We start from the raw sequence: 21556 nt of genomic DNA on the forward strand, positions 1-21556 counted from the left end.
TCGAAAGCTTTGCCGTTAGTCGCTGCTCCGTCCTCAGCGATGACCTTTGATATGATGCCACTTCCCGCGGGGCAAACGTGGGTGCGGCCTCCTCCTCCCCTCTCTCTCTCTCTCTCTCTCTCTCTCTCTCTCTCTCTCTCTCTCTCGCTCTCTTTGGTTTGAAAAGCAGGCGGCGGGCTCGTGAGCCCCCACTCACTCAGCAGCGATCATGGCAGCCGTCAGGGTTCTGCTTTTTCTTCTGGCCTTACTGCTGAGCGCTCGGGGCGACGTGAGGGCCCGAGACCCCGAGGTGGAGCGGGAGGAGGACGAGGCGGAGGATTGGGGGGAGGCGGAGGGCGTCGTCAGTGCCACCGAGGAGACCCCCCTGATGCAGGATGGAGGCAACTACCCGGCCCGAAGTGGGTAAGTCATTCACTGTTGGAGGGCCGTTCGTGTTGAAATATGGTTCTAGGTTAACTTAACAGGGCTGAAAGAAGACCCTGCTAGGGGGAAGGACTTTCTCGAAGTCCAGGAACCTTTGAGGCAGCGTCTGCTTCTGACTGAAACCAATAAGTGCCAGAAACGACAATTTCTGGAAATCAAGCTGGAAATGTGTCTTTCTTACTTTTGGAGGGCTATCGTGTGTTTGGACCCTGGCAACGGGAGTCTGTTGATCGGTAAAGATTATTGGTGGAGGTCTCCAATCAGACATCAGAATGTCACATCTTTTGGGCAATAAGGCCACGGATTAGTCTTTTTAAATATTTCAAATATTTAGAGTGGTTCTTTCCTGTAACTGTCACTTCGTGTTCCCCCCGCATATTTCCGATTGACAACGTGGAAGCTATCCTCCATTATTCACTGAAAAACTCAGTTTGCAGTTTTTGTGCTCAGGCCAAAGCAATCATTTTTGTACTTTCGCCCGAGCATAAAAGTAGCGAATAGGTAATGAATAGGTTGCAATAAAAGTTTTGCTTTTGCGCCATCTTGCGGCGTCTTTGCATCAATGAACCATGTTGAAGTGAGTTGAGGAGCTTCATTTAGACAAAATTAGTGCTTTGCTGCCAAATTGTGGCACCTTAGTTCCGAGGAACTCTGTTGAAGTGCGTAAAGGAGCTTCAATTTGACTTTACTGTCATCTTGCAGCATCTTTGCATCAATGAGCTATGTTGAAGTGAGTTGAGGAGTTTCATTGAGACAAAAGTAGTGGTAGGCTGTCATCTTGGGGAATCCTAGTGATACAAATCATGTTGAAGCGAGTTGAGGAGCGTCATTTCGATAAAAGTAGTGCTTTGCTGTCATTTGGCGGAAACTAAGAGCCAAGAAAGCATGTCGAAGTGAGTTGAGGAGCTTCATTTAGAAAGTAGTGGTAGGCTGTCATCTTGCGGAATCTTGGCGTCAAGGAAATATATTGAACTGAGTTGAAGAGCTTCATTGAGACAAAAGTCGTGTTTTGTGGCATCTCAGTGCTAAGGAACTGTGTTGAAGTGAGTCGAGAGCTTCATTTAGCCAAAAGTAGTGCTTTGCTGCCATCCCATGGCATCTACAGGCAATTCTACAGCTATTTTAAGGGGCGCGTCAATTTCTTGCGGCAGGCCCCAGCGAATGGCGGGGGCACGCTCTATTTTGAAAATGTCTTAGCCGTCCAACCTTTTGAAGCACATGGTAAATATTGCTGCATTTTGCCGTCCAAAGTATAACAATAATAATGTCATCGAAAATGTCTTCCTTATACTGTAGCATACTGTCACATTCCAAGCGTTTGGCGCCTTCGCTCCGAGGGAGGAGGAAGTCGTTGCGTGTTTTGACTGCCAGCATGTTGTTCACGTTTGCCACCCACGCCGACGCTTTGCAAGCCCCACGCCAGGTATTAGACCGAGCCTGTCACATGGCTTCAAGGAGCTCTTCGGAGGGGGGCCCTGGCTAAATCACGTCTTACTTGTCATCTCACACCACCTTCAGGATAACTTTGTTTAAGTTTGACACTTTTTTTTTCCATTATGTGTGCACGATGCTCTATATTTATGATTACAAGGATTTTTGAGGCAATGCGGTGTAAAAATAGGTTGGCACATCTGCTTCACAGTCAAGAGGTCCGGGTTCGAGTCGCATGCGTAGTGTGGAGCTTTTGTGAGTCTTTCCACCCACTTTCCCAAAACATTCATTTTAGCTTCATTGAAGACTTTGACTGGATGTGTCATTGATATCTTACCATGACAACACACAACACTTGATTCAAAAGAAAAGAAAAGCATCAGAATTCCAATTTGTGTAACATTGAATCCTCGAATAGTGGTTGTTTAGGAATAAAATCAACACCTCCCTCAAATATGCTGTGCGCATCCCGTGTCTAATAAGTGTAATTGTTTCAGTTCATAATGACAGTTTTCATACTGTAAACTGATATTTAAGAGCCCATTTGGACTCTGTTGCTAACCAAAACAGCAGCACCTCAAACATTTTCCAGGTCTCTGGAAACCCCGTCTGTGACATGCTGTTGTCAAAATATTTCAAGGATGAAGAGTTACAGAAATATTTTTACAGCATATTTTTGCCGTGGTGAAATTGGCTAGTTTTAGAGGCATTTTTGATCTCTAAAAATAACCCACATGCTAATAGTTACACTGTTCTGTCCTAACACTGCAGCTCTGCTTACCTTTCGTCTTTGTTGGTGCTTTGGCCATCGCGTCAAAGTTTTTTTTTTTTCCCTCTGGAACTTCGTCCAGACGAGCTGCCAAGTCGTTGGCTGACAGAGCAAGTGCAAATGGCTAAATTAGAATTGGCAAACCTTGATCAAATTAGATGATCCATATTGTGATCGCACAGTGGGGTAGAAGTGCACGACGGCTTTCTCGCAGACACATTTTCAGAAATAGCAAAGTACCTAAGGGACCAATCACGAGAGATGATCTCCGCGGCATTCTGCGGTCACGTGATGCAATGCAGAACGTGTGCGTTCACAGGATGTTGGAGTTTCCAGAGGGACTTGAAGTGTCCTGCTTGTGTTATTCGAGCGCAGGCTGTCACTAATGTGTTGACGTGCGCGTCACTTAGTGTCAGCTGTTCAGACTAAATATGAAGATCGAATGTCGCGGCCGACGTGTTTTGGCTTCACAGAGGACGCGTGAAACTTCGCGAGCTTGTTCCTCAGTTGAAGGAACCGCTGAAGGACCCCTCAGTACCCCGAAAGACCCCTGAGGGCCTCTGACAAAACAATCCACACATACATACACACACACACACACATACTATTTACGTTGTCAATAAAACTGGTTTAAATGTGTGTGTGTGGGGGGGTTCACGTTTGGCTGCACAGGAAGAGGTCAAAAGCTCCCACAGGACTTGTTGACCTCGAGATGCATGTCAGTGTTCTACCGGACAACAGTTGGCGCTCGTGTGTCACCACATCCACGAGACGAAGAAGAAGAAACTTCAAATGGACGAACACGAAACGGTCTGAATCACATTGCTTCTGATCCGAATTGATGTGGATCCACATTAGTGTTGATGGAGAATGCTTTTGATCGCTGTTGCTTCTGAATCACATGGCTTCTGATGCACATCGATTCTGATATAGATTGCTTCTGATTCACATTGGTTGTGATTCACATCAATATTGGTTCTGATCTAGAATGCTTCATCTGTATTGCTGATTCCCAATGGTTCGGATTCAAATCTCCATCGCTTCCCATTTAGTTTCCTTGTGATTCACATTGCTTTTGATCCACATCAGTTGTGAGATGGATTACGTTTGATCCACATGACTTCTGATTCATATTGATTTGGGTCCAGATTGGTTCTAAATGTAAAATACTTTTAGATTGTGTTTTATACATATTGGTTCTGATTTTGGATGCTTCTGATCCACATTGCTCCTGATCTCGATTACTTCGGCTTCACGTTGCTTCTGATCTACATCACTTCTGATTCACCTACCTTCTGATCCACATCAGTTCTGGTCTAGATTGTTTTTTTATTCACATTGCTTCTGCTCTAGATTACTTCGGATTCACATTGCTTCTGATCAAGATCCCTTTTGATCCCTATCACTTTGCTTGTGATTCCCATCAGTTCTGATCGAGAAGGCTTCTGATCCAAATTGCTTCTGAACCACTTTGGTTTGTACGTCAATTGGTTCTGCTTATGACTGCTTCTCGTTCACAGTGCTCCTGAGTCACATCGGTTCTGATTCACATCAGTTCTGATCTTGAGCACTTCAGACCCAAAATGCTTCCAATTCACATGGGTTCTGAACCAGATCCCTTCTGATCTAGATTGCTTCTTATCCCATGCAGAAGCGGGAAAGTATCGTTTGAAGGCTCTTCTTCTTCTTCAACATGCGTCGTAATATTGTGTTAGAAATCTTTGTGTGTTTAAAGTGTGAAATAAGTGTTTCCTTCCTTTTAAACAGTTGACACCCACTGGGACACTGGAAGAATGTTCCAGATAAGAAATTGTCTTATCAATGATTTTTGCAGGAGACAAATATTGTAAACATAGATATTTCCCTGCTTCCTGGTCACGTTTGCAAGTATTTTAATTTTAATTGTCATAAATGTTATGATGATCTACGCTGTACTCTGGTGAGCTAATTCAAAGCCAAAGTATGTCCAGTAGTTGAAGTGTGGAATTGTCCCTCCCTCCCTGCGATGACCGCCGCCCCTCCAACAGGAAGTGAAGGAAACAATGGAGGAATAAAAATCCAAACGTTGTATGAAGTCATGTTTTCCCATCAGGTCATTTATCCGCAGGCAGCAGGAAGGCGTGAGCGCAGGGAAAAATATGGATTGTGCTGTTCAAACAATCCAGCGGACGAGCCGAGCGTTTAGATTTGAGGGTTGTCCCCGCGAGATTTAAAGTTAATGTTTGTTTAATTTGTGTTTGCGTGAAGATGAGCTGAAACGATAATAATAATATGAATGATGATAATATGAATAATAATCACACTGTTGTCCAAATGTTTTTCACAGCCGACATGCAATGACGTGTGTGCGTTTGCAGGAACTGGTGTGCGTTTGTGCAGAAGCGTACGGTCACCACGGCGGTGGCGTGCGGGACGGAAAAATACACCATCAAGTCCCAAAGTCCGTGTCCGAGCGGAACGCCAGACTGCCATTTAGTCATGTAAGGAAACAACAGCGACAAACTCGTTCTTGTGTTACTTACATGATATGACATTCTACGACTGCTATGCGTAGCACTAATGTGTGTATGCGTCTCGGTGTGTCTGCAGGTACAACTTGTCATATAAGGAAGCGACAAATACTTTGTCTTGTTTTACTAATATGACACACTACTACATAGCAATGCTATGCATTCGTATATACAGTATGCGTGCAGATACAATTTGTCATGGAAGGAAACAACATTGTACAGTATTACTAATATGACAGACTAATACTGCTACAGTATTCATACTAATGCTACGTGTACTACTGCTACAGGTACAAGTTGCCATATAAGGATGTGAATTACAAACACTTTTTCTTGTATTACTATTGTCACGCATTACTACAGCTATGCGTACTAATGCAATGTGTACTAATACTACGTACGGGTGTGTACAAGTATGTGTGCAGGTGCAACTTGTCATGAAAGGAAATAACAACTACAAATACTTTTTCTTGTATTATAAATATGATACACTAGTACTGCTATGTTTACAAATGCTATGTTTACTAATATGTGTAGGTGTGTACAAGTATGTGTGCAGGTACAACTTGTCATGTAAGGAAACAACAACAAACACTTTTTCTTGTATTACTGATATGACACGCTACTACTGCTATGTGTACTACTGTTATGCATACTACTGCTATGTGTATGTACTGTATATACTGTATGCTTGCTGGTATATGTTGTCATGTACGAAAACCTCAGAATAAAATACTTTTTCCGCTCGTACTATGTGTCCATGCGTGCAGGTACAAGCTGTCCACTCGGCCGCTCTACAGGCAGAAGCAGAAGGTGACCACGGCTCTGTTGTGGAGATGTTGTCCAGGACACGGAGGATACAACTGTGACGACACAGGTGACTCACCTTATCTAACATAATTGCCATGGCAACAAGCTGCCGCCTTGTGTCAATCACCATGTCTTAGAAATGTGCTTTTATCTATAAAAACTCCATGCAGACGGTTGATTATCTATTGTTATTGTGATTTGTGCTCACTGATTTTCTGAGGAAAGATTACATGGTACAGTTTGATAACACACAAATATTATTTGCTCCAATTTCCACATTTTTCAAATTTAACAATGAATTTGCTGAAAACAAACTCTGGTGTTCCTCAAGGCTCTCTACTAGGACAAGTACTCTTTTCCCTCCATACGTTTGCTTTATGTTATTGGTTTGAAGAGACAATAAGTAAAGGTATTATTATTATCCATCCATTATCCTCACTAGGGTCACGGGTATGCTGGAGCCTATCCCAGCTAACTGCGGGCAGGAGGCGGGTTACACCCTGAACTGGTCGCCAGCCAATCTCAGGGCACATGTTGTAAACAAACAACCATTTGCACTCACATTCACACCTATGGGCAATTTAGAGTCATCAATTAACCTCGCATGCATGTTTTTGGGATGTGGGGGGAAACCGGAGTACCCGGAGAAATCCCACGCTGGCACGTGGAGAACATGCAAACTTCACACAGGCGAGGCCGGATTTGAACCCATGTCCACAGAACTGTGAGGCGGATGTGCTAACCAGTCGTCTACCGTGCCGCCTATTATTATTATGTAGTGTTATATAGATAGATTGTTATATAGCCTCTTAAGCTATTTAGCTAAGTTAACCGAATACATCCCATATACACTTTTTCTTGGCTCTATTTTTCAAATGAATTGGAAATGAAGCTACTTTTAACAGAAGAACATTTCTAACATTCAAAGGAAGGAGACTGACCAAACAACAAGTTCTGAGGACCTCTCTTTTCTGCCTGTGACGTTGACTTTTTTTGCTGAACCCTGTGTGTGTGCGTCAACTGAACTCAAAAAGTATCTCTAAACAGAACGTTTTGTTTCCATGGGGCTCTATTTTTGATATTCTTTTTCTCATGTCCCCTTCATGAGTCAATTCAGGCCCAGTAGTAGTTTAATTTAGTGCAGACTTGTTTTGTGGGAAAGAGACTTGTTTGGTTTGAGTCCGGAGGAGGACGTCCTGAAAAGGAGCCAGACATAAATAAAAGCGACTTCCTGTCACGTCTTTATCGGGCACACGCTCACGTGATCATATTTGTGCTTTTCAATATCAACTCTATAGAAAATGTCAAAATAAAAAAAGAAAGTTAAAAAAAAAAAAAAAGTCAACTTGTCTTTGACAGTCGCTGATACACAGACCGACTCTGCAAGCTCATCTCTGATTGGAGGATCTAAAGTCCAGAGAGCGCCTGGAAGTCTCCACACTGCTGGTACCACCTCACACATGGCACGACTCCACAAACAATAGACTGGTTGCCAGTCATCGGCAGGGCACATATCAGCAAACAAGCTTTGACCCAACATTGGACAAGTTAGTCGTCAATGAAGCTAAAATGTTTTTGGACTCTGGGAGGAAAAACCGATGCAAGAACAGGGAGTATTAGAGCTGAGATTCAAACCCAAAACCTCAGAACTGTGAGGTAGATATGCTAACCACTACTTCACCGTGCCGCCTAAGCAACCACACTTGTGTCAGAATCCCGGCAGGTTTCTTTGGTCTACGTTTGAATTTGGACCTGCCTTCCTTATGTCTAGGCACTGCGCCCAGGTCTTCGGGGGTTATCTCGAGACATTCCCACGCCAGCCCAGAGACGTAGTCCCTCCAGCGTGTCCTGGGTCGCCCCCGGGGTCTCCTCCGGGTGGGACGTGCCCGGAACACCGCCATCCTAATCAGACGCCCGAGCCACCGCATCTGGCTCCTCTCGATGTGGAGGAGCAGAGGCTCGACTCGGAGCGCCTCCCTGATGACCGAGCTTCTCACCCGTTCTCTACACACACACACACACATATTCTTCCTATTATCAAGAAATTGCGGAAGTAAAGCAGTTCAGAAAGGGAGCGTCAGGTGATTGGAAGGTCCAAACGTCCCCCGGGAGGAAGGTTTGGGCAAACCATCTCCCCCACTGCTTTCCCTCAAGGTCACCCTGCTCCCACCCTGTCCACACTGAGTCACCCTGGTGGAGGTTCGTGCCGTCAAACTGCTGCCAGGTCAAAGTTGACAGCCGTTGATAATAGACGAACGTAATGTTGTAGTGACCTGACGAGGCCAGAAGTATTTTTAACGCGCATCCGGCAAGCGCGGGTGTGTAACAATGGGTCCCAATCATTTTTGTTGTCATTATTTTATTGAAAGTGACCCAAGCATCCATTTTAAGGGGCGCTGCCGACCTCACCGGGACTCGCATCGGCAGATGTAGAGGTTCAAAGGTTCTTTCCGTCTGAGAACTCTGTGCTACGTTTCCAATCTGCGTTAGCCCGCGGCGACAAGCTGACACCACGTTTCTTTATTGACGCGATCAAAACATTTTGTTCCTTTTGCAGGCAGGCAAGGGGAAAAAAAGGTTGTCAGGAGTTGAACTTCTTTGTGATCACAGAGCACCAGGGAGGTGATGGAAGAACTCAGTGAAAACTCAGCTACACTGCTTAAGTGTCCTTCTGCACTTCTGCAAGGAGACTCGCATCTCTTCAACAAACCACTCCACTCTGAAAAAGTGACTGTTAGAGGTGGGCTTCAAACCCACAGTAGACTACAACCTGATAATAGCGCTTCAGACCTTAGACCAGCATCTCTAACGAGGCCAATGCCAAATCATCAACTTCATCCGTGTTCTGAATATTGTGGCGAGTTTGATTCCCTATTCCTCAAGTGTATCGCTCCAGTTTTGGAAGAAGACAATATTCCCAGAAGATACTGTCAGAAGTGGATTTTGAACCCACGCCGACAGAGTGGATGGACTATGACTTGAGCGTGGCGCCTCAGACCGCTCGATAATTCTGACTGTTCTGCTGCTGTGCTACAGGCCAGACTGGTATCTCCGACAACCGGTCCGACAATGCCACATTTCAGGCAACTTCATCGCTGTTGTGACTTAAATGATTGTTGGCAGCACAATCATCACTTCTCAGTTGGGTGGGATCGGGGATAATGCCTTGCTCAGGGCCACCACTACAGCTCTAAAAGGAAACGGTCTGTGGATCTGTGTTTTGACCGGAGGAATGAAACCTCTGACTGTGTCCTCCGCGTCAAGATGTTTAGAATGTGGGAAGTCTTGGCCATAATATATGTCAGCTTGGCTAGCATCCTCCTGGCGGCCGGCACTTCAAACAAGAAGAAAACGACTCCTGACAAAGGAGTTGTTGTTGTTGTTTTGGGCTGATCACACTTCAAGAAGAAGGAAGGTCCTGGAAGATCTTTCTGACACTTGACTTTTGTTCAGTCCGAAAAGGTCTGCTGTGGAACATTTTGAAAAGGCTCTCATCACATCTCTCATGTTGCTGGAAAATAACAAAGAGGTGAAAAGTCAGAACGCTGATACGCTGCTTGCTCTCACCACACCTCTGATTCAAAGCACTTCCCAGCAAGTCGATGGCGTGAAGTCGTCGGCCCCGGAGAGACGCAGGACACAATCAGAGGAACTCCAAATACTAAAATACACCAACCGTGACTCACTAACCAAGTGCTCTGGCGTTCCAACACTGAGGCCAGCTCGATCCGCTCTGATTTTGATACCCCCGTTTAAGGCTGATGCAAGTGAACCCCTCCATTCCCCAAATGTGCTGTTAGAAGTGAGACTCACACCAAATCCTACATTGTAAGCTACGACCTGAACAAATCATCTCGTCTCGAACAAGTCCAGCGAACTAAACTGCATGTAACTAATATTGAGGCTTGTTTGACCCCCTTCAGTGGGGATTTGATGCCTTGTTCAAGTGTATCTCGGCAGTTTTGGAAAAAGACGACATTCTCAAAAGTTACTGTCAGAAGGGGTATTGGAACATCGCGCCTGGCACCACTCAGCCATCCTGACTTATTTGCTGCGTTGCACAAGGGCAGACCGGCATCGCTAACAAAGAGTCTAATGAACCAGTTCAAGCAAAGTTCGGGAAGAAGACTACGTTCTCAAAAGGTGCTGTCAGAAATGGGATTTGAACCCATGCCTACGGAGTAGGCTACAGCCTGAGCGAAGCTCCATAGACCGCTCAGCCTTTCTCAAGGCTCAAGGGCAGGCTAGCATTTCCAACAACCTGTCTGGAATTCCATCTTGCCCATGAAATGTGAGCGCCCAAACGTTAATGTCTTGCTGGCTGCCTCTTCACGCCGTAATTCCCAAAGTGGAAGTAGAAGTGACGACTGCATCATTCGAGGGGGATTTGTGCCCTCATCTCCGACAGGCGGTCAATGATTTGGAGCGTCGTTTGTTGCGGACGATTCTGTTGCTGACTCACACAAACAAACTGCACGCTCAGCAGAGAGTTTCCCATCAGCCCTTCTGTCTCACGCGGGAATCTTTGTTTGACTTCCTCTCCTGCTCACGTTCTCTTTTCAGGGAAGATCAAAAGACTTCCGGACCCAGCTTCTGACCATTCCTTCCTCAAGTCTTTCCAAAGTGAACCACTGGTATTACTAAAGCTAATATACAGTAACTCTTCATTATACCATGGACTTCATCTTGTGGTTTCCCGTTTGATTGTCTTGATTCTTCGAATGTTTCCCTTTCCAAGTCCTTACAACATCAACTCTTACCAAAAGGTCATGTCAGAAGTGGGATTCGAACCCACGCCCACAGAGTAGACTACGACCTGAACGTAGCGCCTTAGACCGCTCGGCCATCCTGACTGAGAAGCTGACACTCATATCTCCATGTATACATTGTGACTTGTGTCTTTCAGGCGTATTGCCCCAGCAACAGCACAGCGATCCAAACAGAGAGCAGAACGACCACCAGGGGTCAGTCAACACGCTGCACAATGTCAGCCGAGTACAAAGTCAGGACGACCGTGCTCAGCATCAAGACCATGTTCAGGATCCTGTCCATGTACCAAGTCAGGACCGCGCCCAGTATCCCATCCATGTACCGCATCAGGGCAATGTCCGCTACCCCGCCCGTGTCCAGGATCAGGAGCACGTCCCGCACACTGCCCCAAAACACGAGCCGCAGGAGCGCCTGCATCCTGGTGAGTGTGAATGTTCAGCGCGTGGTGTAAAAAGACGATTGGGTTTGAAACCGGATCCAAGACGTCCTCTTCCATCATCACGTTATACGACTGAAGGCTGAGTCAGTTTGACAAATATTTGAACACACACACACACACAAGAAAGTATTTCAGCTGCAGGATGTGTGTGTGTTTATTGTGGTTTGCATTGATTGGTTTAGTTATTTCTGTTGAAATTAGTGATGTTAGTAAGATGTGGGAATGTTAAATGTTATATAATACCTGACTCGAAAGATGGTTTATTTATTTTTTTTGTCTTCCCATTTATGAACAAAGACAAGTTTGTGTGGTTGTGTGTGTGTTTGAGCATAAACAATAGCCATCATGATAAACGACAGGTCAGCACGACATCACTTCCTGTGTTCCTTAGTTCCCCCTCTCTGAACCTTGACCTCGCCCACCAGGCCAGGATGACATCATCGTTCAAGGGACTTTTTCTTTATCTCGTTATTATTTCTCACGTCCTGCGTTTTAGCCAGCAGCAAATTTCCTCTCAGCACTGTTACACTCGAGTTTTTTCTGTTTTTGTACCTTTGCTTTAAACTACTGCAGAATGTTACAAAAAAACTCTTGTCAGAAGTGGGACTCAAACCCATGCCTAAAGAATAGACCACGACTTGAACGTAGCACCTTAGACCTCTCGGCCATTCTGACTACCTTGTTTCGCTTGCCAACAGTCCATAATGGAGAATTGAAATTGATCCAAGCGCCTAAAAAGTTGCCTACTTGGGTGCCTTGCTCAAGGTAACCGCGACGCGTGAGTGCAATATGGACGCTCACAACGCACTCATCTGACTTATACGTTACCAAAAGGCAACAAACCTGACAGTCATCAGTGGAAAAAAAGATGCTTTAGAACTGTTAAATAGACAATGTTGGCTCCGGTTGCAAAAAATCCTTGAAATTGCCACGCATGCGTCATGGCGAGACCTCCGTAAGGGGCCGGCCGCTTTTACTTCTGTAAACACATCCCCTCGCGGTGACGTTTATGCGCAAATGACAATGAGAAGTCGCATCAGGAATTGTGACGTTTACGATCAAACGAGAATCGTTGAAGTTGCATCGGAAATTGTGACAATTACGATCAAGCAAGAATCGTTGAAGTCGCATCGGAAATTGTGACATTTACGATCAAGCGAGAATCGTTGAAGTTGCATCGGGAATTGTGACGTTTACGATCAAGCGAGAATCGTTGAAGTTGCATCGGAAATTGTGACATTTACGATCAAGCGAGAATCGTTGAAGTTGCATCGGAAATTGTGACAATTACGATCAAGCAAGAATCGTTGAAGTTGCATCGGAAATTGTGACATTTACGATCAAGCGAGAATCGTTGAAGTTGCATCGGAAATTGTGACATTTACGATCAAGCGAGAATCGTTGAAGTTGCATCGGAAATTGTGACATTTACGATCAAGCAAGAATCGTTGAAGTTGCATCGGAAATTGTGACATTTACGATCAAGCGAGAATCGTTGAAGTTGCATCGGGAATTGTGACATTTACGATCAAGCGAGAATCGTTGAAGTTGCATCGGAAATTGTGACGTTTACGATCAAGCGAGAATCGTTGAAGTCGCATCAGGAATTGTGACGTTTACGATCAAGGGAGAATCGTTGAAGTTGCATCGGAAATTGTGACGTTTACGATCAAGCGAGAATCGTTGAAGTCGCATCGGGAATTGTGACGTTTACGATCAAGCGAGAATCGTTGAAGTCGCATCGGGAATTGTGACGTTTACGATCAAGCGAGAATCGTTGAAGTTGCATCGGAAATTGTGACATTTACGATCAAGCGAGAATCGTTGAAGTTGCATCGGAAATTGTGACGTTTACGATTAAGCGAGAATCGTTGAAGTCGCATCGGGAATTGTGACGTTTACGATCAAGGGAGAATCGTTGAAGTCGCATCGGAAATTGTGACGTTTACGATCAAGCGAGAATCGTTGAAGTCGCATCGGGAATTGTGACGTTTACGATCAAGCGAGAATCGTTGAAGTTGCATCGGAAATTGTGTCGTTTACGATCAAGCGAGAATCGTTGAAGTTGCATCGGAAATTGTGACGTTTACGATCAAGCGAGAATCGTTGAAGTCGCATCAGGAATTGTGACGTTTACGATCAAGGGAGAATCGTTGAAGTCGCATCGGAAATTGTGACGTTTACGATCAAGCGAGAATCGTTGAAGTCGCATCGGGAATTGTGACGTTTACGATCAAGCGAGAATCGTTGAAGTCGCATAAGGAATTGTGATGTTTGCTAGCAAACAGACAGACGCACAAAGGCCATTTGTGCGCTCACATGCGAGGACAGGAAGTTTCCGGCCTCAGCCGTAAATCACGTTGACGCTCACTAGGGCCAAATGTTGCCAGCTGACAACTGTGTTTGATTTTGACCCTTGGCCCCACCCCCACTACACCAAGACTTCCTGTCGCTGCTGTTTGACCTACGAACTCCTACATGTGGCTTTGTACTAATGGAAGTGGTGTGCGTGCGTGTGTGTGTGTGGGTGGGAACACGTGGGTGTACGCGTCGGTGTGTTTGTGTGTGTGCGTGCGTGTGTGCGTCCATGTGTGTGTGTGCATGGGGGTGTGCGTGCGTGTGTGTGTCTGGACTACGTCTCTGCTGAGTGACAACGGTTTGTCTTTTTTATGCTTGAGGGTCGCTTATTTTTTTTCCTGAACCAACTTTATTGATAATAATTTAATATAACTTAAAGCGGCCACTTCATTAGGTACACATGCACCATCTAAAGCAATAGCTACATTTTTTTTTAAAGTACAGACCGATTTTGTTTTGCACAATGCACATACCGGCACGAAATACCTACTGGGGGCGTGCCTTTAGCGTCCTCTTTCACGCGCGCCCTTCCCCCTTTAACGTCCGCATGCTGTCCTCAGTCACGTCCGCCTTTCCTCGATATAAGCAGCGTGTCGGCAGGAAATGCTCCCAGTCAGTCAAGCGGAGCGCTCATCAAAGTCACACAACAACATTTACAGATTTTGGAACTCGGTGCGCCGCATCATAAGGCGCCGCGTCCATTTTGGAGAAAATGTAAGACTTTTAAGTGCGCCTTGTGGGCGTGAAATACATTCAATAGTGGAGCAATTCCACAATGCGATGTTTAATTAACAGATCAAGACGATAACAAGCCTCTCGGTCTGCTCAGCAACACGCAAAACAAAAAGTCACAAAAGTTGGAGCAACAAAGGTGTAACACATCCTGTCAAAAGTCAGGCCTTCAAAATAAAAGCAGAGCCATATAATGACTTTCAGCACACTTTCTTCAGCCCCATGTTGGCTTATTTCGCAGTCACACTCAAACTATTTTGTGCTTGTTTATTGTGTGCGACTGTCAAGTGTGGGTAAATTGTGATATTATACTGTATGCTTTTATTTTGAAGGTCTGGTTTTCTGTTAGCCAGATGTAGCCTGAGTGTGGGTTATTGCTTTAAGTTATTAATAAATGCTTGTGGAATATGCCTTGCCGTCTGTTGAACCATCTGTACACAACTTACAAAATGTTTCGGATGAGCCACATTTTTTTTCCTTTTTTTGTCCGAAAATCAAGGGGATGTATAAAAATCGGAACAAAATCTAGACCAAAAAAACTAATAATAATAATAATTGAATGCCAAATCATACGAAAAGCGTGGGTCCACTGTATATGTAAAATATGTCCAGAATAAGAATCGGAATCGTTTTATTGCCGTTTTCAGTGAAAGGTACATTCACAACTAAGAATTTTGCTCCATGAAACACACACGGTACTCATCAAAATAATACACACAAAAATTCAAAGTAAGAATTATGAAACTATAATATTGCTGATACATTGAAATGAAACATCCATACATCCATCCATTTTCTCCTCACGAGGGTCGCGGGCCGTCGGTATGAATGTGAGTGCGAATGGTTGTTTGTTTCTATGTGGCGTGTGATTGGCCGGCGACCGGTTCAGGGTGTACCCCGCCTCTCGCCCGACGATAGCTGGGATGGAGACCCGCGTGAGGAGAAGCGCTACAGAAAATGGATGGATGGATGTTCCGGAATGAAGAGTCGGCGAATCAACGTGTCGTTGTTGTTGTTGTGTTCGAGGGACGTACGAGGACGCGGCGGCGGCGGCGGCGGCGGCGGCGCTGCCTCTTCCCCACATGGTGGCGCTGCTGATGTCACAGCTGCAGCCGGCCCTGCAGCACTTCAACCGCTCGCTGGAGCTGCTCGGGCGGCAGGTGAGCCATCTGGCGCGGGACGTGGCGCGGCTGGAGGGCGACGAAAGCGTCCGGCAGGCGGCGGCGCTGCGGCGGCGGCTGGAGAGCGAGCTGCACTCCCAGCATGCAATGCTGCACTACAACATCAGCAACCTCAAGACCGACCTCGACCTCAAGCTCAAACGGCACAACAAGATGCTGCACGTATGCGCCGATCACATCATCTTTGAACCCTCACCTTTTTTGTTACTTTACTTTTTGACTTTTTATTACCATCGCTAACCATCTTACTTTTTGACTATTTCGCTTTTCGAGTTTGACTTTTGAACTTAACTCTTACATAGTAACTCTTACTTTGGCACTATTTTTGACAATTACTCAACTTCATCCCCTCATCGCGGCGGAGGGGTTCGTGTGTCCTCGGAGCTCAGTTGTGTGGGGCTTCACGCCCCTGGCAGGGTCGCCCGTGGAAAAACCGGTCCTAGGTCAGGGGCCAGACAAAGCACGGCAAAACTTCCTTTTTTTACTTGATTTAGATTTTTTGTTTCGCTTGAACTTTTGGACGCTGACTTTTCGTTCCCGTGACTTGATTTCCGCCAGGCGAGCCTGCAGGCCATGAACGCCAGCCTGGCGGACATCAAGCTGGAGCAGGAGCAGGAACGGGAAGAAGAAGAGCGACGGGGAGCGGAAGCGGGCCCGCCCCGGGAGGTGGCGCGCCTCACGATGTCACAGACCTCCTCCTCCTCCTCCTCCGCCGCCGTGTGGGAGGCCATCGAGCGTCTGGACAACACGGTGGTCAACAACAGCATCAAGGTGAAAGGCCGCGTCCTCGCGCTGTGCTGGCGCCACCCGCGGGCCGCACATGCTGTCCCTGCGGATAGTGTGTGTTTTTAAATTTTTGCCTTTTCACCTACTGACTTTTTTTCTTTGACTTTGATGTTGACTTATTTTTACTATTTGTATTACTTTTTTTTTTTTTGACTTACTTTTTCTTGAAATTTTCAACTTCTACATTTAGATCCCTTTGACTTATTGACTACATTTTTTGAATTGCTATTTGATATTTCTATTTTTCAAATACGACTTTGGGTGTTTGTTTGTCCGCGCCCCGCCGGCGCCACCCGCAGGCCCGGCGAGTCACGGCAAGCGGCGCGCGTTTGTGTCCCCGTCCAGGTGGACGAGCTGGCGGAGGACCTGGCGGAGACGTCGAGCGGCGTCCGGCAGCTGCGGCGCGACGCCGAGGCGCTGGGCGAGCGCGTCGACCGGACGGCGCGCTCCGGCCAGGTCCTGTTCATGGAGACGGGCCTGGAGGTGGAGGCGGCCAAGGTGGCCGTGCTGGAGCGGGTGGAGCAGCTGGCGGGCAACCTGAGCCGGCAGGTGCAGCGGCTCCACGAGATGGACGTGGACGTCGACTACCTCTACGCCGTCCTCTACAAGAACAACTCGTCCGAGTGCGACTGCCGCCGTCTCGACGAGGCGCTGGCCCGGCTGGAGATGGGCGTGGTCAACGCCACGGAGCTGGCCAATGAGAACCGCCTGGCGTCGGAGGCGGCCGCCCGGGCGCTGCGGGAAAGCCTGCGGCAGGTACGGCGGCGAACCAATAAGACCTCCTCCCAATAAGAATCAATTGCGTCGGCGCCAACTTGTGGCATCTCGGTGCCGAGTCGCGACCGTATGTTGGAGTGAGTGGAGGAGCTCCTTCTCATAGGAGAGTAGTGCTTTCTAGGGAGCCTTCTGTGACTTCATTCCTTATTTTTACTCTTTTGCTTTTTTGCAGTTGGCAATGTTTGCGATTTGACTTTCGAACTTTTAGTTTTGAGCTTTTCCTTTTTTCCCTTTTGAACTGACTTCATTTGTGACTATTATTTTGACTTCGACTTTTTGACATTGACCTTTTTTATTTCTAATTTGAATTGAATTCCAACTCTTTAGGTTATGATATGTGATTTCATTTGCGACTGTTATTTGTGCTTCTCAACGATGACTTACTTTGAGACATTTGTTTGTCTTTTGGACTTCTTAACAATTTTCGAATTTCGAATTTTTACGTTTGCTCTTACTCCAACTTTGGATTGTTTTTTCTGACTTACTTTTGAACTCTCCCTTTTCCTTTTGGACCTTGACTTGGATCTTTTTTGAACGACGACATTGTTTGGAGGGAGCGCGCAGGGTTCATCACGCGTGAGAATGTCTATTTTTGTGCGGCGCGTCGTCAGGCGAAGGAGTCGATGACGTCGGAGCACGACAGGACGACGGCTTTGGAGTCGTCCGTGCGGCATCTGAGCGTCCTGGCGCGGGAGGTCCGGGCCCGGGCGGGCTCGGAGGAAACGGAGCGCGTGCTGGCGGAGATGAAGCGTCTGTCGGCGTCGTTCAACTCGCTGCTGAAGGACGCCATCCGCCACAGCGACGTTCTGGAGATCCTGCTGGGCGAGGAGGTCCTGGAGTTCCTGGAGTGGCCCGTGCAGGACCAGGAGGCCCACTCCATCCCGGCCCTCAAGGAGCACCTGAGGATCCTGCAGCGGACGCTCGGCGGACGCAACCTGAGCCTCGCGGCCGACGAGCCAGGTAGACGACGGACGGACGCGTTTCGCAACTTGCGCTCGGCCGACGCAAATCTTTGACGGGAGAAAAACGTTGCGGGACAGGATGGACGGATCAATTTGACTCTTTCTATTTTGATTGTATTTTGGCCCTTTTTTGACTTTTACTTGTTTTGCTATGATGCTTTGATTGTATTTGTTTTGCTAATTTGACTTTTACGTTACTATTCCTTCTAGATATTGATGTCTACGTTTACACTTTTATGACTTAACCGTTACTTGTACTTATTCACTTTTGCTTTGTTACTTTTCCTTTTTTATTAAATGTTGCTTTAACTTTGAAACTATTTCTTTTTTTGACTATTTCTTTTTGATTTAGATTTGAGTTTTTTTTTATTTTTTATTTCTTTTAATTTTGACAATGACATTCTTCCGGGTTAGGCTTAGGCTTACCATGAATTCACTTTTTGACGTTAAGTTTTGGTTTTGGTATCTTTTCAAATGTTGCTTTTACTTTTTTGTCTTTTGCCAAATATTTGACTTTCGGTCCTACCGATACTTTCTTTGCGAGCGCATTGTTGACTGCGAGCCGGTCCTCGCAGGAGACACGGAGGAGGCCCCCCCGGCGGACGAGCCGTCGCGGTGGTCGCCGGGCGGCGCGACGAGGAACGACGGCGGAGGAGGAGGACCGTCCGGGGATCGCCCGAGGCGGACCGGCGGAGACGGCGGCGACCTGTGGAAGCTGGAGAGGAGCGTGGAGGAGCTGAAGATGAAGCTGCGGCAGATGGAGGAGGCCGTTGCAGACGAGGAGCAGCAGCAGCAGCAGGAGGAGGTGTCGGCGCTGCGGACGGAGGTGGCGCGGCTCGAGCGAGGCCTAGAGGAACACCTCAGGACCTTCAGAAACGTCTTCAGCAACGCCGACGTGCTGGAGAGAAGCCGCGCCGCGCTGGAGCTCGACAAGCTCCAGCAGATGCTCGCCACCAAGGAGAAGAAGAAGAGAGGAGGAGGAGGAGGAGGAGGAAGAGGAGGACAACATCGCAGCAGGAGGCAGGCGCCAGGTGAGACGCGCTGACGTCATCGTCGTCACAACACGGACGAGCGCGAGCTACGCGTTCCAAAGAAAACTTTCTATTGAAATCGCTCTTTCTCCCCGCAGACGTTCCCGCCACGCTCGACCGATCGGCGTCCTCGACGTTGCCGCCGGCCGCGACGTTCGACGACCCGCCGCCGAACCCGGGACACTTGCGCCCGGACGCCGGCACCTTCCGGGCTCCCGCCGACGGCGTCTACGTCTTCACGCTCGCCGTGGACGTGAGGCCGCCCGACGCCCGCGTGCTCCCGCGGGCCGTCGCTCGGAGCGCCGGGCTGAGGCTGCGAGAGGGGGAGGAGCTAAGGCTGGAGCTGCGGGGCGGGGAGCGGGACGACGCGGTGCTGCCGCCCCGGGACACCTGAGGGCGCTGTGAGCAGGGAAAGACTCTGACCGAGAGCCCCCAAAAAGAGAGGACACAAAAGTCACAAACGTCAGCTGTGACGTGACGCCAACACTTCTCAACACGCGACCACTTCTACTTTCTTTCATTCAATTCATCCACGAAATTGGATTTGAATTGATTTGTATTTGATTTGCATGCGGACAACGCAATTGACAAGGACACGACGCAAAACAAGTTTGGCTTTTGTTTTTTTCCCCTTCTGATATTTGCTTGATTTCTCCTGATACCGAGTCAGATTTGAAATTCCACAAGAAACAATAGCAATAAAGATTTGTTTCTATTCAGATGAGGCCAAAGCGCTTCCTCTTGGGAGAACAAAAAAATCCATCATAATAATAACACTTTGCCTCAATGCAAACACATCGTGAATAGCCACACTGCGAATAATTGATGCTCGTCATCATTGATTGATTTTGTTTTCTTTTTGGAAAGGAAAAAACAAAAAGATAAGACATTTGTCATTAGCACAGGAACGTTGTATGTGCTTTCTTTTCCATTTTGTATTTCTTTTTCGCCCACGTCGCGTTGGGAGCGCACACCAATGAGCTTGCGCTCGAGTCCCAAGAAATCCTGAATTTTGCCAGGTTTTCACAAAAACGCCCAAAAATTTGCAAATGCAGAAGTGCGAACATGCCGGGATTAGGATTCCTACCAAAGGATGGAAAAGTATGCCATTTGATTTCATACATTTCCAGGCCTGGAAAAAGATTGTATGGTCAAATATCCAACAGTGTTTGTTACAACAGCTCTTTTTTTCTTTTCTTTTTAAACAAACAACTATAACTAATATCTAATATAGATAGATAGATGGATAGATGTTTTTTGAAGGGGCTTGGAAGTGCAGCTACAAAGTTTGTGTGAGAGCACACAATATTATACCGCGGCCCTGGTGAATACTTGATTCTGATTGGCTCAGAAAAACATCAACAGCTGATGAAGTGCATGACACGATTATTATTATCAGCTGATGATGTGCACCCTTCCAATGTCCAAAACTCATTTCATCGTTCCAAACGAACGCGCAACCTGACACGGCCCGATTTTCTGATCCGTAAACGTCAAGTACCCCGAGGACACGAATGAGACCGTTTCAGGAGCGATGTCATCACTCACTTCGCTGATTGGATGGTGACTGCGATGCCGCGGAGGAATTGAGGGGAGCATAAAGCGGCGTAAAGAGTGAAATCAACTGGGCGTGGTGGCGCCGGCCCGAGCATCCGCGTCCTCTCCTGGACCTCGTGCTTCCGGTCCTGCAGAGGCAACAGATCCGCTTCAGAATCTACGTCGTGCGGCAGGTGAGCAGAAGTCGTGTTGGAATTCCTCAGCTGGACACAAATAGGAAAGCGTGCGCGCTTATCTTCTCGCAGCCTTCATTTCAAAGTGGAGCTCGAGTTGACGCTGCCCTCAAACTGGGTGGGACATTTTTCACTGACCCCCCCCACAGCTTCACGCAACAGTGCAACAAGGTCCCTGGCTTCCGAAGTTCTTCCACTTAAGGTCAAACGGGGGACGGGCAGGCGGGCGAGGACGACTGCGCTTCAAATGTGAAATCGTCCAAAATGGAGGCCGAAAGAGCTGTCGTGTGCAAAATGGCGAGCAAGATGGCGTTAAGTTAACAGTGCGGCGGCCGAGCCTGCAAAATGTCTCGCTGATGGAAAATATGCGAGGAAAACTGCTGAACGTCGGCGGACAGGAAGCTCTCCGAGACGCAGACCGGAGCCGCCTCGTCCTCCACCACGTGGAACTGCTGCCCGTGGACGACCGCGATACGTACGCCTGCCGACGGGAGCGGCCGTGGCTCCTGACGGTCCCCTTCGGCTTCGCTCACCTTTGACCTTCGCAGCGTCGAGCCGACGTCTGTCGTCATCTCCGCCTTTCGTCGCGCTCTCTGCAGCTCGTTAAAATACAGTCAAGTGTTTTGCCCCATCGCTCGCCCTTTCCGGGAGGACAAGGGGGCGGGTTGGGGTTAGAGTTCAAGTAGGATAAGGGTTTCAAAAGGGGTTAGGGTTTCAAATTAGGGTTAGGGTTGCAAATCAGGGCTTCAAAAGTGGATTGGGGTTTCAAAATACAGTGAGTTTCAAAATAAAAGAAGGGTTTCAAAATAAGACTAGGATTAGGGTTTCAAATTAGTTTCAAAACAGG

General features: G+C 47.2%; 1 protein-coding gene and 1 non-coding gene across 5 annotated transcripts; one reads left to right on the top strand and one right to left on the bottom strand.

Moving 5' to 3' along the window:
- The first annotated feature begins 178 nt into the window (after positions 1-178).
- mmrn2a (multimerin 2a) lies at positions 179-19698 on the top strand. Of its 4 annotated transcripts, XM_061789224.1 has the most exons (11): positions 179-402; positions 4981-5103; positions 5904-6010; positions 7303-7389; positions 10850-11134; positions 15269-15585; positions 15982-16194; positions 16555-16965; positions 17598-17946; positions 18524-18979; positions 19078-19698. In XM_061789224.1, the coding sequence occupies exons 1-11, from the start codon at positions 209-211 to the stop codon at positions 19371-19373; spliced, it is 2838 nt and encodes a 945-aa protein (XP_061645208.1). In that variant the 5' UTR covers positions 179-208; the 3' UTR covers positions 19374-19698. The 4 variants fall into 4 exon arrangements, with proteins under 4 accessions (XP_061645208.1, XP_061645210.1, XP_061645209.1 ...); XM_061789226.1 differs by lacking the exon at positions 10850-11134; XM_061789225.1 differs by lacking the exon at positions 7303-7389.
- trnal-cag (transfer RNA leucine (anticodon CAG)) lies at positions 10714-10796 on the bottom strand. The gene has a single exon. It is a non-coding gene; the product is annotated as a tRNA-Leu (tRNA).
- Positions 19699-21556: the final 1858 nt, after the last annotated feature.

Source organism: Phyllopteryx taeniolatus, chromosome 11 (assembly GCF_024500385.1).
Source record: "Phyllopteryx taeniolatus isolate TA_2022b chromosome 11, UOR_Ptae_1.2, whole genome shotgun sequence".
Classification (NCBI taxonomy): domain Eukaryota; kingdom Metazoa; phylum Chordata; class Actinopteri; order Syngnathiformes; family Syngnathidae; genus Phyllopteryx; species Phyllopteryx taeniolatus.

Excerpts from the sequence above, each read along its gene's own strand:
- mmrn2a (XM_061789224.1), top strand. The coding sequence starts at position 209 with ATGGCAGCCGTCAGGGTTCTGCTTTTTCTTCTGGCCTTACTGCTGAGC. Across the intron at positions 16,966-17,597 it reads TGCGGGAAAGCCTGCGGCAG|GCGAAGGAGTCGATGACGTC; the intron begins GTACGGCGGCGA and ends GCGCGTCGTCAG. Across the intron at positions 17,947-18,523 it reads CCTCGCGGCCGACGAGCCAG|GAGACACGGAGGAGGCCCCC; the intron begins GTAGACGACGGA and ends CGGTCCTCGCAG.